The 17,637-nt window shown below is 38.5% G+C and overlaps 1 protein-coding gene across 2 annotated transcripts in view; it reads left to right on the top strand.

The window, feature by feature from the left end:
- LOC117989806 (visual system homeobox 2-like) overlaps positions 1-17,637 on the top strand; it is a 153,565-nt gene that overhangs the window by 115,612 nt on the left and 20,316 nt on the right. For both annotated transcript variants that reach the window (XM_069503877.1, XM_034977218.2), the window contains one exon: positions 15,877-16,051. In XM_069503877.1, coding sequence (XP_069359978.1) covers positions 15,877-16,051 — 175 coding nt within the window. The remainder of the gene's footprint in view (positions 1-15,876; positions 16,052-17,637) is intronic.

Genomic DNA, 17,637 nt, shown 5'->3' with positions numbered 1-17,637 from the left:
CGCATTCGCGGCTCAATTTAGCTAACGCCTGCACCTGATTGGTCGGCACGCCCTCGCTTCGGAAACTTCATTGAAAGTATTTGAAAGCCGACCGAAGAAATGAAATTATGCAATCCGTAAATAGGAACGCCTTTGTGAGCTCACTGGCCTTATTTAAACTGTCACCGGCCTTAACGGCGCGGCGTCTTGACGTAATGAAATTGCTGACTGTCCGCCGGCGGAGTTTTTACTAACCGACTTCAAAAAAGGAGAAGGTTCTCAATTCGACGCGTAAGTACATTTTTTGTCGACGTTACTCCATAAATCGTCGTTAGGTATAGCTATCTGCGTGCCAAATTTCAGCCCGATCGGTCCAGTAGTTTGAGCTGTGCGTTGATAGATCAGTCAGTCAGTTCATTTTATATATTTAGATGAGAAAGTGTGTTTGTTTGTTGGTTTGTTGGTTTGTCCCTCAATCACGTCACAACCGCAATGGATCGACGTGATTTATTGCATGGGTCGTACCTAACACTTGCGGAAAACATGGTGAGGAAACCTGCATGTCTGAGAGTTCTCCATAATATTCTCAAAGGTATGTAAAGTCTGCCAATTCGCATATGGCCGAAATTAATTATAATCATCGAAGTGCTAGTAAGACCATAATATGGATGATGTTTTGGGGGAACTAGTGTGTCGTTCCCAGGGGCATTTATCCCCTGAGTTTATCCCATTTAATGTACATACCTATAACTGATTAAAGCTATATACCTCTATCACAATAACATGCCACTAAATTTTTAGGAATCAATTTTCAGTATAATTTTAGGTTTTTACAAAAAACTCTCTAAGAACCCCATAACTAGGTGTGTGTTTTATCAAGATAAAGTATCACTTGGGGGTAGATCAAAATTATTTATTGACTCACGCTTTATGTTACCTACCCTTATATTTTTGTTCAAAAAATATGCTTCTATGTGGCTTCTATGTAGCGAAGGTTTTTTTTTATATTATGTACCTACTACTAAATTTTAATCTTACTTACCTGGTTTATTTTTGAAAGGGCTGTGACACACGGATAAACAGACAGACGACCGGACGAAACTATAAACTCAAACTCAAAGTATTCATCCAAAATACATTTGATTGATACAATACTGTTTGATTGTCAATAATTATTGTTGCATTTGCATTTTGCAAGTCAATGGTAATAATTAATTACGTTAACTTAAAACTAAAGCTACAAGAGTGCCAAACGCGCCCTGATCTGAGAAGAAGCCCACAACAGACTCAGCCGGGTTCGTATGAAAATAAAAAAACACTAATAACCAATATTTATTTATTTGTAACAATTAGGAAAGTGTTTCGATTTAGCGGAACATATATTACTGATATAATAGGGGGCCCTAAACCATGAGGCCCCGAGGGAGGCCCGAGCAAGGCCCTCAGGGGACCCAACACCTAACCGTGCGTTGCCGAGCCCTTTGTGGGATAAATTAGATACTGTCGACAAGTGTTACCTACTCTGGCGTTTGAACACCCGCTTTATTTGATGTTGATAAAAATTTAGCTCAAAGCGTTACCTCTAAGTAATGTAGCAGATGCTCGCGACCTCGTTTGAGTGGATTAAGGATTTTATAAATTCCGTGGGAACTCTACCTATATGCTTTTCCAGGTTAAAAAGTAGCTTGTGACACTCTCCAGTCTTTAACTAGAAATATGCAAAAAATAACGTAAATATATTAAATATATATATTAAATATATAAAACCTGAAACACGTATTCCTTCATTTTTACCCATTTTCATAGATATAACTTTAAAACTTGAATACAAACTTTCAATGTTTGTGCTTTCAATCCTTAGTTTTAACCTCCTTAGCGGTGGAATTTCCAAAACTCTTTTTTTAGTGTGTAAAAAAAATAAAACTTAAAGCTAGCCTTATCTAATTACTATATAAATCATGACCGCGTGGAATGGTGCCAAGAATACTGGCTGCATTTCCGCGCTGGACAGCTAGGCTGATCCGCTGCGCAAAAAATGAGCCAGCCCTTCTGTCACCAGAAATGTAAAATGTGTGTAAAATAACATCACTAACCCCAATGGTGCTGTGCGTTGATAGATCAGTCAGTCAGGCAGCAAAACTTGTCTTCTTATATACCTATGTATAGATTGATTGAGCTAATAACTATAACTACTTAGCTGCAGTTTAGACTAAGGAACCTAAAAAAATTGTAAACACAAAATATTATTTTCACTGAGAAAAGGTTTCATTAACTTTACGGTTGTTAGAACATTGCAGCTTAGTGTAGAACTAATTACCTACGTACCTATTAATACAAACCCAACATAGCTTTTTCCACAACAAAATTGCCATCCGTTATTGGAGTTAGCTTTCTAACAAATCCGACGAGTATAGAATCGTATGGGCGCCCAACAAATTGTTTTGCTAACATTACAAATACCCTTTAAACTAATGCGTCCACTTCACCCTGACCTGTGTGGCCATTATCAGCAGGTTGTTTGCGAAGGTCTGGTTAGGCTGGAGTACGTCACATACAAGTAATAAATTGCCGGCTAGGAGTAATTTCCTCGCACGGCGCTACGAGTCATTAAAGCGGCCGAATGTGCTGCCAAATTAACAATTACACGGAACCTTTGTGCCTGTATGTTAATTAGGAAATTCGTGCGACGCCGCGCGCCCGTGTGAGTGCCAATTACATGTTATTGTGCGGAACTCTACTGTGATAGTGACATAGTGACAGGTACAGCGGGTTACTGTCAGCACTAATCATAATTATCTTCCTCGACTTACAGAGAATACCTTGAGGTACTAAGTTTGTGTACCTCTAGGTAAGGACTGTGCCTGTGAACATATTATTGTACATTGAAAAGTTTAAAACGAACAACATTAAAGAGTTTAAAGAAAGAATACCTGGCTGAATTTGTAGTGGGCCCTAGCTTTTAAGTTTTCCTAATTAACTACTTTATGCTAATATTACGAGGGTTGCAACGCGCCCAGGACTGAGAAGAGCCCACAACAAACTCAGTAATAATAGCTATCTGCATGCTAAATTTCAATTTCAGTTCGATTTTTAAAAATCAAAATCCACGCGTTCGAAGTCGCGGACGTCAGCTAGTTAGGTATTACCACAACATATACCTAGACAGCATACTTAAAATTAGAAAAATACACAAAATAAAAAGTGATGTAATTCGACAAAAAACGAAAGTAACGGACGCATTAAAACAAGCTTTGACACTTAAGTGGCAATGGGCTGGACACATCTCACGCTACTCAGATAAAAGGTGGACAATCCAAACCACACGGTGGACAGGACCGGAAGGCAAAAGGGATGTTGGAAGGCCAAACAAACGGTGGACTGATGACATCATAAAAACAGCAGGGAAAAACTGGCTGGATCTCGGCAAGAAGAGAGAGAAATGGAAGAAGTTGGAGGAGGCCTTTACCCGAGAAGGGGCCCATATCTCATAACATACGTTTTTATTTTACATTTTATTTTTTGTTTTTGTTATATGCATATTGGAGGGTCGATATTGAAAGAGTTCTTACTGTCTATAGACTCCGTGAAAAGAAACGTATGAGTTTTACTCTACGGAAGGTAGCCATCTTTATTTTAGTGGTCAGAGTTGGACTTTGACACGCACGAAGTTTGTTGTCGTTCACAATTTTCTCTCGCGTTAAATTAATTAAGTATCAGATTATAGCTTAGCTAATTATTATTCTTTGAGATAGGTAGGTAGTTTCTTAATCGTGATATTTAATTCGGTGATTGTGATATAGTTAGAACAGTAATTGTTCGATGCTAATGTACATTGTGTTAAATCGTAACATCTAGTGCCATCCGGTGACTTTGTCTGCAAAGCACTATTAATAATGTTCGCGTAGTTGTTTGACGAATATGGAATACTAATTATTGGTGAATATTAGAGTAATTCGTGAGTTGACGTTTGGCTCAGTGGATAGATTATTATAAGGACATCCGTTAAGGTTATTTCTGCAGACGCTAGTGATTTAGAGTGTAATTGGAGATATACCGGCAGTTGAGATAATGATTAGTTTGAAGTGATAGTTTAGTGTGATAGTAACTTGAAGTTAACTTTGATAGTAGGTACCCGCTTTAGAATCGTATAACCCGGTTGGTAAAGAATCATTGATGACTCTCGTGTAATGTTGAAATGGATTAGACAATGAGTTGCCCATGAGATCGAATAGCTTACATTCTACCTGGTTTCTGTTGTGATCGCTTATTTGGGTGGATATAGTAGTCGTGGCGCGTGTGGCGCACGATGCTATGGTGTTCTGTATGCAGATGTGCACAGAGTGGAGAAGGTAGAGCTATTGCGATATTCTGAATTAGTAATGAGAAGTCAATTATAAGATCTGGTTTAGATCGTAAGAGAGTCGATGCAATGATCCTTTTAAGAGCGTTCATGAAGTTGTGATTGATTACCTTGAGATGATTAGATAACGGAGTAGGTCGTGACTAGATTGAGAGGTTGCAATAGCAATTGCGCCCTAATCACACGATGTAGTGTTTAGCTTAGGTTAGCTAGTTTAGAGTGAGGTGAGGGGTCGCTGTGAGGGGTGGTTGGAGGCGACCATAGGTAGGGTTAGGTTAGGGTGATCTGGTTGTGTTACGTTGATGGTTTCCATGTGCGATACGTTACTGAGAACTATTTGTAAAGAACATGGATTAAAGTACCTACCTATTAATTACTACCTTCTGATGTCGGCTAAAGATGAATAATAATTATCAGCCATCCTCCTGTTCTCCGACATCAGAAGTGGGATACACGATTTATGCCCACATTTTCGAAAATCATTGCAACACTAGCTTTGTTTAAAAAAAAAAAAAAGTTACAAGATTTTTTTTATTTTTTTTTTATTTTTTTTATTATTTATTTGTGCAAGACATGTTTTCAATTTTAATACCCACACGTGGTCTTTCTTGAAAAGCTTGATTTACTTTTGTGTGTTTTGAATAAAAAGAGAAAGAAAGAAGGATTATTTTGTGTAGAGATGCGCTAAGGAGTGGTGGCCGTGATTTAATGGAGTTAAACTCAAAACTCGAATCATTTCTTCAAAATAGTTAAGTTTAGTTAATTTACAATTTTGACTGTCAGTTGTTGGAGTTATGTGGTATGGTGGTGATGGTGAATTGCGTAAGCTTGGAGCTAAGGCTACGAGGGTTCCAAACTACTTGGTTTCCTTACTAAATGGTTATAGCATTGGGAGTGTGATGTCCCAGCACGGTTGTCATCTAATTTAATAGCTAGTGGTCTGATGTTTTCAGCTGCTGAGATTGACTATCTAGCACTCTCAGATCATGATGCTACTTGGGCATTGGCAGTAAGGGTTGAAAAAGAAGTGCGATATAGGTCTGCATGGTCTTAATATGGGAGGGACTACAACGGGGATAATACGAAATAATTTTATTCATGAAATTTATCTTGTCCCTTACGTTTTCGAATATTCGGAAAGCGTCGGCGAGGCATTTGATTCCTTTCATGATGTTGTATAACTTTTCTATGTGCTGTGTTTACCCTTTAAGAAGGTGAAAATGGATAATTGTAATAATAAAACGGTATGGTTGACTGAAGGGATTTTTGGTATAATAGAGTCACCGAGTGACACTGAAGCTGGGCTAAGATGAGATGAGGACTGGCTCTGTAGAGGAGTGCGCTATTCGCCTATGCAGTGTATTTGCAGACATAGTGAATCAGTCGTTTGAATAAGGGGTTTTAGGGGTTGCTAGGCAACTTAAAAAATTCTATAGTTACCATTCCTGTAGCCCGTGTTCAAAAAAAAAGGCGATTGATGTGGCACCGTACTATAACATTGGTGCCAATATTAGCGGGAATGATTGGAAAGGTAATGGTGAAACGTCTCAAAAAAAAAATTCGATGCCAATGGTGTGCTCGTGGATGAACGATTTGGTTTTTGCAATGACAGCTCCACTGTTGAGGATTGTTTCTGTTTAAGTGGAATAGATAATGATAGCCTGAATGACAGGGTACCTATTGCTATTATTTTTCAGGATGTGACTAAGGCTTTTGACTTTGTGAATGATAAAATATTATTGGATAAATTAGATGGATATGGTGTTGAAAGAAGAGCTTATGAATGGATAGAGTCGTATTTGAATGGACCGAAAATGTGCGCTGGGATTGCTAGAATGAAAAATAATAGCAAAGGGTGTACGGATCTCCACTGGAATGTGATAAGCGGGGGGTACCTCAGACTGTATGGTATGTGTGGTGTATTAGAATCCTTCCGTTTGAACTGACTTCAAAAACGGAGGAGGTTTTTAAATTCGCCGGAATATTTGTTTTTTTTTTTTTGTAACTTGTATTGGTGACATTACGATAGCGACCACTGTTCGTTGTGTATTGTTTGCAGATGATAGAATAATGTTGAAGGAATGTAGGAATGGGAATTGAACGGCGCTTTGGAGGATAATTAATTGAATTAGTAATAATGACTTGGAAGTGCGCTTAAATAAAACTAAAATGATGCAGTTCATGATCATGCGACGATGGAGAGGGTTGATGAGTTAAAGTTTTTGGGAATAATTTGCGACAGGAACTCTAATTTGAGGGTGCACATTAGGTGTGTGTGCTGAATTGGACGAATTTGTGTATGCGTGGGGACGTCGGGGCGTGCAGATGATATAATTGAATGCGGCTTTGGGTGCATCCCACGGATGTGTATGGATTGACATTGTAGGGTAATTACGTTGATGCTAAAAGGGCATTTCGACTTCAAAGGAAGTGCATAAGGACTGTCTGTGTTATGGGTCTGTTCGATTGCTGTATGCCGTTATAAAAAAAATTGGGGTCCTTCCACTGTGATGCATAGAGGATATGGGCGTATTTATTAGGAGATGTCAAAAATATTTCCAACGAGATTATGAGGTAAGGATGAGTGGGTCGGTTGGATGCACGAACGAGCTATGCATTTCAGAATGTCACAGTGGTACATGCATGAAAAGCGTTTGCGCTATGGCTGTAAAAAAAAAAAGAACAATAAGCTGCCGATTGACCTCAAAAGGATGAGTTTGGATGTGTATAAGGAAGAGCTTAGTGAATTGCTTTTGGAAAAGTGCTATTGCGACGTTAAAGAATATTTGATTTATAAAAATGGGTTGTCTAAACGGCGAGGTGGCCATTTAGATGATAAACGGCGAGGTGGCTGTTTTGAAAAAAAAGGGGGTTATCTAAAAGGCGAGGTGGCCATTTAGATAATAAACGGCGATGTGGCTGTTTTGAAAAAAAAGGGAGTTGTCTAAAAGGCGAGGTGGCCATTTAGATAATAAACGGCGAGGTGGCTGTTTTGAAAAAAAGGGAGTTGTCTAAAAGGCGAGGTGGCCATTTAGATGATAAACGGCGAGGTGGCTGTTCCGATCATGGATGGACGGCGGCGTGGCCGTTTCAGCTGAGGGGAGTTAGCTTGGTGTATAGTGTGGTGGGTGTTTGGAACAGGTGATAGGATCAGTAGCGGGGTACTGCTGGAGTTCGGGTTTTATGAGACATAATTATGAGCGGTGAGTCTATTATGGCAAATGGTGCAGTGTGTTTTAGAAGTTGCTACTATGGATAAAGTTGGGCTATGCTTTGGTTGTGTCATGCTTGTTTTATTTGTAATGTGATATGCATGCTTTAGAATATGTGGTTTGTGTGCTTGTGCTGATTGTCAGGATGAACGAGCGGATGTTCTGACGTTTATAAAATGTTTGTGCTTGATACATACTAGCGCCCGAGGACGGTCGCATGTCAGAATGGCCGTATTGGAGGGTCGATATTGAAAGAGTTCTTACTGTCTATAGACTCCGTGAAAAGAAACGTATGAGTTTTACTCTACGGAAGGTAGCCATCTTTATTTTAGTGGTCAGAGTTGGACTTTGACACGCACGAAGTTTGTTGTCGTTCACAATTTTCTCTCGCGTTAAATTAATTAAGTATCAGATTATAGCTTAGCTAATTATTATTCTTTGAGATAGGTAGGTAGTTTCTTAATCGTGATATTTAATTCGGTGATTGTGATATAGTTAGAACAGTAATTGTTCGATGCTAATGTACATTGTGTTAAATCGTAACATCTAGTGCCATCCGGTGACTTTGTCTGCAAAGCACTATTAATAATGTTCGCGTAGTTGTTTGACGAATATGGAATACTAATTATTGGTGAATATTAGAGTAATTCGTGAGTTGACGTTTGGCTCAGTGGATAGATTATTATAAGGACATCCGTTAAGGTTATTTCTGCAGACGCTAGTGATTTAGAGTGTAATTGGAGATATACCGGCAGTTGAGATAATGATTAGTTTGAAGTGATAGTTTAGTGTGATAGTAACTTGAAGTTAACTTTGATAGTAGGTACCCGCTTTAGAATCGTATAACCCGGTTGGTAAAGAATCATTGATGACTCTCGTGTAATGTTGAAATGGATTAGACAATGAGTTGCCCATGAGATCGAATAGCTTACATTCTACCTGGTTTCTGTTGTGATCGCTTATTTGGGTGGATATAGTAGTCGTGGCGCGTGTGGCGCACGATGCTATGGTGTTCTGTATGCAGATGTGCACAGAGTGGAGAAGGTAGAGCTATTGCGATATTCTGAATTAGTAATGAGAAGTCAATTATAAGATCTGGTTTAGATCGTAAGAGAGTCGATGCAATGATCCTTTTAAGAGCGTTCATGAAGTTGTGATTGATTACCTTGAGATGATTAGATAACGGAGTAGGTCGTGACTAGATTGAGAGGTTGCAATAGCAATTGCGCCCTAATCACACGATGTAGTGTTTAGCTTAGGTTAGCTAGTTTAGAGTGAGGTGAGGGGTCGCTGTGAGGGGTGGTTGGAGGCGACCATAGGTAGGGTTAGGTTAGGGTGATCTGGTTGTGTTACGTTGATGGTTTCCATGTGCGATACGTTACTGAGAACTATTTGTAAAGAACATGGATTAAAGTACCTACCTATTAATTACTACCTTCTGATGTCGGCTAAAGATGAATAATAATTATCAGCCATCCTCCTGTTCTCCGACATGCATATAAGACAAACTCTGTACCTATCTACTAACTAACAATACCTACTAACAACTTAGCAATTTAAGAATACAGAAATATATTGTAATTAACGAAACTAACATCATTGTGAACTAAAATGCATTAAGGAGTATGGGAATAAACGGCTTTTTTATTTTATTTTATTTTATTTTTATTTATACCTAGACCAATCTAACATGATGTTATAGTACGCGACAGGTCGAGATAGCAATCGGGGTATGAGGCGGGGGGACGGCTGCACGTCACCCGCGCTCGCCTGGAACGAATTAGCGCGGGGGCTGTGCGGGTGTGCGGGACGTCCCCACCTCGATTGCCATCTCGACCTGTCGCATACTAAGTATACTTAGGTAAGTAGTGCCTGGAGCGAGTTGCCGGCAGTGGGCGCCGATATTGATTGTGTGGGGCGGGCGGCTGACAGACTAATTGTGGGCAAGATTAGGCCGGCGCTAACCTGATTGTGCGACAATTATACTGGCTCCACTGTGCAGGCCACGGGATGGCGGATTAAGTTATTTTCATCGACAAAGTCACTATGCCTCCAAACCTTGAGCCTCAATAGCTCAACGGGTAAAGGAGTGGACTGAAAAACCGAAAGGTCGACGGTTCAAACCCCGCCCGTTGCACTATTGTCGTACCTACTCCTAGCACAAGCTTGATGCGTACATGGCTAATATTCTTTTTAAAAAAATAAAAAGAAACGATAAGGCGTTTTTATTATTTTAACTACCAAGGGTTGAATTTTCAAAAATCCTTTTTTAGCTGGTGTCTATGTGAATAGCTATCTGCATGTTTCAGCCCGATCCGTCCAGTAGTATGAGCTGTGCGTTGATAGATCAGTCAATCAGTCAGTCACCCACCTTTTCCTTTCATATATATAGTTTATGCTCGCGACTTCGTCCGCGTGGGCTACACAATTTCAAACCCCTATTTTACTTCCTTAGGAGATGAACTTTCAAAAATCCATTCTTAGCGGATGTCTACGTCATAATAAGTAACCATCTGCATGCCAAATTTCAGCCCGTTTCGTCAAGCAGTTAGAGCTGTGCGTTGATAGATCAGTCAGTCAGTCAGCTTTTCCTTTTATATACCTACTGCTATAGATAAGGCTAGCTTTAAGTTTTATTGTAATAATATTTTCAATAATTTAAAAAAAAAATTAAAGTTGCTAGTTTACTTAACCATACTATTCATATCTTACTAATAGGTAGGTATACCTAGTAGGTATAAATGCAAACGTGTGTCTGTCTGCCAGCTTCTCACAATCCAATTTTGACGAAATGTGATCCTTGCATCCTACTGTCGCGCGTAAGTCGCGAGCATTAAGGGAAACGCTGGTATAGTCGTCAGTGTACCGATACCCGTCAGATTGTAAAAAATGGTCAGCTATTAATTTCTAGCAAAAACTAAATGAAAACTTTTTAAGGCAACATATTTGTGATAGTATTTTCCATAAATTAGTATAACAACATTTAATCCAAACTATAATAGCGTTGGAGAAAAACGCATTCAAAGTTAGCATTTTCAAAATTTGTGTTTTTAGCCAGGTTTAGTCACTCAATCGTAGTCCTACATGCTAGTATTCGAAGAAAGTTTTGAAACATCTATTGGCCACTCTGGTAAATCTGATTATTTTATACAACAGTCAAGTTAATTTTCTAACGAAATAATCTATAAAACTGTGTTTATTTTATTATTATTTATGATTTAACGCATGTGACATCTATTGGTACTTTCAAATCCCTACTTGACCCAATACTCGTCAAAATTCATACTATTTTGACGGTTACTGGGACACACTAGAAAAATGAACGTAATACCGACACTGTTCAATTTTAAACCTTATTGCAACGTGATAAGAGTTTCAGTTGCGGTACACAGACAGTGACTGTTTTGGACAGTTAATCTGTACTTAAATTGACCTTTAAATTGAAGATGCAATGTTTTAATTTTTTAACCTGACTACGACGAAGTTAGAGTTTTATAATTTTAGCATGCTGTGTAATGTTTATCTGTTCCCGTATATATTTGACCGAGCGAAGTGAGGTCTCTGAGTCTACTTGAGTGAAATGGCACTTGTCCGTCTGTCCGTCAGAGCCTTATAACTTCTGAATTACTGACCGCAATTACTTCAAATTTAAACATAATATGAAAACTGACGGCCTTCAGCCGAATATTACAAAAATACATACAAAAATATAAAAGCTTTATTTCAGCGGGGCTCTCATATGAAATAAGGGAGTTTTAAAGTGGCGATTGAATTCGACGCTATATGTCAAAAACGGTGACATATTAGAGATTGAAACGTGTGTATAATTTCAGTTATATCGTGCATCGAGACCAATAATTAATCTATGATATCGTGTACTTGAACAACAAAATTAAAATCAGATATATGTTATAAAGAAACGAAATTATTTCATTTTTAATGGGCATCAGTATTTTTAACATAATTTTACAATAATCTTAATATTAGGTTGGGGAAAAAGTTTCAAAAATATACATTTTTACAAATTTACATTTAACTAAAGTATGTAGGTACCATTTTGTTCGATAACTTTTTGCCATCTTGTAGGTAGGGACATGATCCCATTGCTATAGAAATTTTGGGACTTCTGATCAAAATACCGCGACAAGTGGTTTTGGCAGTCCTCTAGTGATGTTGTAACCTGACACTGCCTAAAGAATTCTGAAGAGACCGAAACAGCTGGAAATCTGAAGGTGCAAGCTCAGAACTATACGGCGGATGCATTAACACCTCCCAGCCAAACTTTCTTAACTTTTGCTGAGTGGCTAAAGATGTGTGAGGTCTAGCGTTATCATGATGAAAACCACACCCCTTCTGTTGATTAATTCCAGCCGCTTTCTCTCAACTTCTTGCTTTAATCTTATCAGTTGTTCACAGTAGAGTTCAGAATCGATGGTCCTGCCTGGTGATAACAGCTCATAATGAATAATGCCCTTCCAATCCCACCACACACACAGCATCACCTTGTTGCGAGTTAACCCGGGTTTCGCCACAGTCTGTGAAGCCTGACCGGCCTTTGACCACGACTTTCATCGTTAAAGCAAGTGATTTAATGATTTCAAGCTTATTTCGTGGTTTAACGACATATTATTATGTAGATAACGGCTACATTCCACGATTAGTTTATTAATTTTATCTGTCGATATCTCGAACCAAATGCACGATCTTTGCAATTGGGTCTGGGCGATGGAGAGACTCTGAGCTTTTTTATGAAGTTCATAGTTAGCAATCATGTCTCAGAACCATATGTCAACAGGTATACATACCTACTCGTCTACAATGTCAAGTGCAGAGCTCTAAATGATTACTGGGTGGGGCAGGACATGAGCCTTAGTCATGATTTTTGTCTTACTCATGTCCATTTCTAGGCCCACCTGTTCTGAAGCTCTGCTGTCATTGAGCATTGCATTAAGGTCTTCCAGAGTCTCTGCAATAACGATTATACATTGTCATCGGCAAATCAAAGGTGAGTGATGTACTCGCCATTAGTGTTAATGCCAAGACCGTTCCAATCCTGAAACTTAAAACAGTCTTCTAAAGCAGCGGTAAAGGGCTTCGGTGGGGTTACGACTCCTTGCCTGGTCCTCAATGCGGACTGACATCGTGGCGGTTTTCGTACAAGCACTTCAGCACTTGAATATGCCAGTAGTCGATTTGGCACCTCTATGGCGAATGGCGATCTCAATACAGCCTATGTTTCCAAGGAAGCTAAGGCTTTTTCATAAAAACATTAAACAAAGAGGCCGATTATATTCTTCAGTCTTCTGTATAACCTGCCGCAGCGTGTGGATGTGATCCAGGTCCTGAAGCCCTTTCGGTATTTTTTGCTATCGAATTGAGTGGAGTTTCAAATGAGAGAGCGAGAAAATTTGGGGTTCATAAATATAAATATTAAAATATAACAAGCAACAGAAAAACAATTTTAAAAAGATGTCTATTTGACTAGTAGGTAGTCATCATCCCTATTTGAAAAATATCTAAAAACAACTTGAACAATATAGTAGGTAATGCTACCTAATACTCGTAGAAGGACCCCCCACTACGTGGACGGACGATATCAAACGAGTCGCAGAGAGCCGCTGGATTCAAGTGGCGCAAGACCGTGGCGTGTGGAAGTCCCTACAAAAGACTTATGTCCAGCAGTGGACGTCAATCGGTTGATGATGATGATATATCATAGACAACGTAAACGGCCAAGGATGAGGCGCGGATTTCCCGTCATGGCGTGAAAGCCCAGAATCCAATAGTTTTTCATTTAAAACGACTAGTTAAATTTATATTTTACACATTTTCTCAGCTCGAGTGGCGATGTAAAAAAAATCACAACTTGAAAATGAAATTAAAATAAACCTTATGTCTACGGCAATAGAGTTTAAATTATTGTTAAAAATTGACGACTTCTGGGACGCATTGACGATAATTAGGACAAATCTGACGGATACTGGTACAAATCACTCATTTTTGTATTTTTTAATTATTTAATAACATTAATGAAACTTATTAATTCCAAAATTATATTTAATAAATACATTATAATATCTGCTTTCTTGTCATGTAATTTGTTTTGTTCTAAATTCACTAACAGCAACGTGGCAAAGCTGCAAAGTCAGCTAAATTGAGAAACCGACGAGTATTGGGACATTTCCCTTATATAGTTTTTCGTAATTTTAAATTTTGCAGATCTTCTAGAAGTGATTTTTCTTCTTTCTTATTCCATTAGATACTACCTATACCTACAAAACTACATTTACATTAAAATAACAACAATGTTATGTAAGTAGTAGACAGTTACAAATTGTAATGTACCGATGAATCTAACTAAGTAGATAGTTAAAATAAAAAATAAATTAAATAAAAATCTTTTTTATTCGAATAAACTTTTAAAAGTACTTTCGAATAGTCGGATGCATCTACCACTGGTTCGGAATGCCTTTCCTACCGAGAAGAACCAGCAAGAAACTCGGCGGTTGCTCTTTTCAAATATTTGATATAGGTACAAGATTATGCCATGTATAAAATAGTATTTGCAGTCTTGTGCGTCGCCGGAACGAGCTGCAGGTCAAATCCACGCTCTTTTATCATTTAGATAATCTTCAATTGTGTAATATGCTTTTTTCAGGAGCATATTTTTAATAGATTTTTTAAACTTGTGCAAAGGTAAGTCCAAAATAGTTTGCGGGATTTTATTATAAAAACTTTTGGACTTTCCTGAGGCGGAAGGCAGGAGCTGCAAGTTTGTCTCTGTTTCTAGTTAGCCTATTGTGTAGATCACCAATTTTCTTGTAACTAAGAATATTTTGTCTTACAAAAATTTAAATTCAACAATACATTGTACTCTGTACAGTTACAGTCTATACTCTCTATAATATATGATAGCACAAACAAAGGTCAGAGATACCAATACCTACTGAGTGCCGGGTAGTGGGTAGTGGGTAGTGGGTAGGGGGTAGGTACTGGTCTGGGAACATAATAGGGCGGAGTATTAATTTGCGCGGAGAGCGCGGATCGAGTTTAATTAACAAATTTAATTAGAAATTAACTGTTTCGTCGAGCGCCTGGCTGCAGCTAGGGCTGCCACTTGCGGAGTTGCTCTGTCTAAATAATACTCAACTTAAAACACTGGTAACTGTACGTAACGTTTTACCACCAAAATACTATGTTTTTTAATGGTTTAGGTTACCAAAATAATTATGGATTTTAGAGTTTTGTGAGTTATACACAAAATATCTATTTTTCTAAAGAATTTTTGAAAATTCAATCCCTAAGGGGGTAAAATAGGGGCTTAAAATTTGTGTAGTCCACGCGGATGAAGTCGCGGGCAAAACTTCAAAATTCAAAATTCAAATAATTTATTCAAAATCTTATTTTTATATATATATAAAAGGAAAAGGTGACTGACTGACTGACTGACTGAATGACTGACTGACTGACTGACTGATCTATCAACGCACAGCTCAAACTACTGGACGGATCGGGCTGAAATTTGGCATGCAGATAGCTATTATGACGTAGGCATCCGCTAAGAAAGGATTTTTGAAAATTCAACTCCTAAGGGGGTGAAATAGGGTTGTGAAATTTTGTAGTCCACGCGGACGAAGTCGCGAGCATAAGCTAGTAGGTAATAAATTACTCTTTTTGATAGTCAGTTGTTGTATTTGTAAGATATACTTAGTGGTGATAATAAATTATTACGCGAACTTAAAACTAAAGCTAACTTAAAACAAAAACTAGTGTTACAAAAAAGAAAAGAAAGGAACTGCTTGGCCAGCCCTGACTAAACACACAGCGCAGCGCGGTTCCAAATTTGAAAATTTAATCTAGCCGCGTTGTGTGCGCTAATTGGTTTGTTTATATGCTTAGTTACTGCGGGCTCGGCGCTGCTGCTGCGAGCCTTCATATCCACCAATCACGGCGTTTGTTACTGAACACTTTTCAGCGACGACAAAAAGTTTCAGTTTTTTACTCAGTGCCTTTTGCCTCCTACTTCTGGTGTGGAATGTTTGTTTTCTATTACCTAAGTATTGCGTATTGTAAAATATTTTTTAGAGTTCTATACCCAAACCCAAAGGGTGTCGTATGTATATACAGTAAGGGTGGTGACATAGACTAGATTTATCTAGGAAAATCAAACAGTTCATACGAAATTTTTAAAAACCTAAATACACGCAGGCGAAATCGTGTGATAGCTATTCTAAGCGTATAAAAAGTAGACCTACATACAAAAATAAATAATTAAGTTTGAACTAACTAATGGACAAGTAAAACTGACCGGAATTCCTCTTCCAGGTGTGGTTTCAAAACCGACGAGCGAAATGGCGCAAGACGGAGAAGTGCTGGGGCAGATCCACCATCATGGCGGAGTACGGGCTGTACGGCGCCATGGTGCGGCATTCGCTGCCCCTCCCGGAGACCATCCTCAAGAGTGCCAAGGAGAACGACAACGTGGCGCCGTGGCTGCTCGGTGAGGACCTATTTACTTATATTAGTCTAAGTACCTACTTCATGTTACTTCCAAGTTGTTCCAAGTTTGTGCGAAATCCGTCTATATCTAAGCCTATCTTCAAAAGTGCTGAGAGCTACAGTGTTGTGAGGACTGTTAGTGAGGATCCCTTTTTTTCCTTCCACATGGATATGTAACATTCTTCTAGTGACATGGCTTTCTTCCCTCCGCAGTATATGCCCATACCACGCCAGCCTATTACCCCTCATCTTTCCTACCACTGGTGCTATTTTTTATTTGCAAACATCGATATAGGTAGATGCGTAGGAGAAGTAGAATAGCCGATAGCTCAGCAGGTTGCGAACCTGAATAGCAATGGGCAGGGCACATAGTTTGGAAAACCGATTTAAGTGTTGGGGTCCCAAGGTGATGGAATGGCGACCTCGCACCGGAAAGCGCAGTATTGGAAGATCCCCCACTAGGTGGAAGATCAAACGAGTTGCAGGGAGCCGCTGGATTCAGGTGGCGCTAGACTGTGGCGTCTGGAAGTATAATACCTACAAAACTAGAAGGCAGACCGGATAGAATATGATGGCCTTTTTGCAGTTTCTTAATCTTGTAGAAATATAATACCCCCACATGCATTCACTGATTTCTAATTACCAGAGTAATTTCTAATTTTACAAAAATCATGGTCTACTTATGCTAACTAGCTATGTACCTAACACAATTTACAAAATCCAGGCATTTTAAAGCAGAAGCATATTTTGAAAAATGATTCACAAGGTGTACTTATTTAGTGACTTTTGTGGTACAGTAAGTTTAGTAAAAGTAGGTATGTTTTTCCCTTTCTAACCGACTTCCAAAAAGGAGTTTGTTCTCAATTCGGCCCGTTTTTTACGGTTTCTTATTTCCAAAGAATGAGGTAAGTACAGTGTTTATTATAAATTAATAAGAATTGAGTAGATATGTGTAAGAAAGTATTTTGTTGTATTGTTCTATAACTGTTGTAATTTGTGAATGTTAGATTGTGCCAGTACATTATTTCGGTAATACAGATTACAGTTCTTTTAATTGCAAATGACAAAGGCGTATTACACGCAACTCCGAGTGAAGTAGAAGGTATTTTAAAACCTAGATGCTCCATAAACCTTATTGCACAGATAAAAACTTTTCCTACATGAAAATAATGTGAAAATAATTACATACGCGCGCGCTTCGTAAAACGCTGACGAGTGTAGCTTTGAACGTTTTAAGTGAAAAATTATTGTCTTTAAAAATTTCTAACTTTAGTTTTAATAGAAATAAATTATTTTGCTGAAAGAGTGGTGAGTGCGTTATCATAGACGATAGAGACACAAAAAGCATTGTAATGTAACGTCAGAACGTACAACTACCAGTCGGCAAAGATAAGTATGTGAGTGCTTTTAGACACTAAGCACATAGTTTGCGTTTATTCACTTATTCGCTCGTTTTAGAAAGCAAAGGGAAAAAGCTAGAAAATACGTTTATTAAACCTGCCCTAACGTTGGAACGTGGGAAAACATAAAGTGAAGGGAAATGTTAATGTGAGCTGTTGCAAAATGCGGAATATTAGACCAACTTCA

This window comes from Maniola hyperantus, chromosome 16 (assembly GCF_902806685.2).
Source record: "Maniola hyperantus chromosome 16, iAphHyp1.2, whole genome shotgun sequence".
Taxonomy (NCBI): domain Eukaryota; kingdom Metazoa; phylum Arthropoda; class Insecta; order Lepidoptera; family Nymphalidae; genus Maniola; species Maniola hyperantus.
Note: the sequence above shows the minus strand (reverse complement) of the source record. Positions and strands in the feature narration are given on the sequence as shown.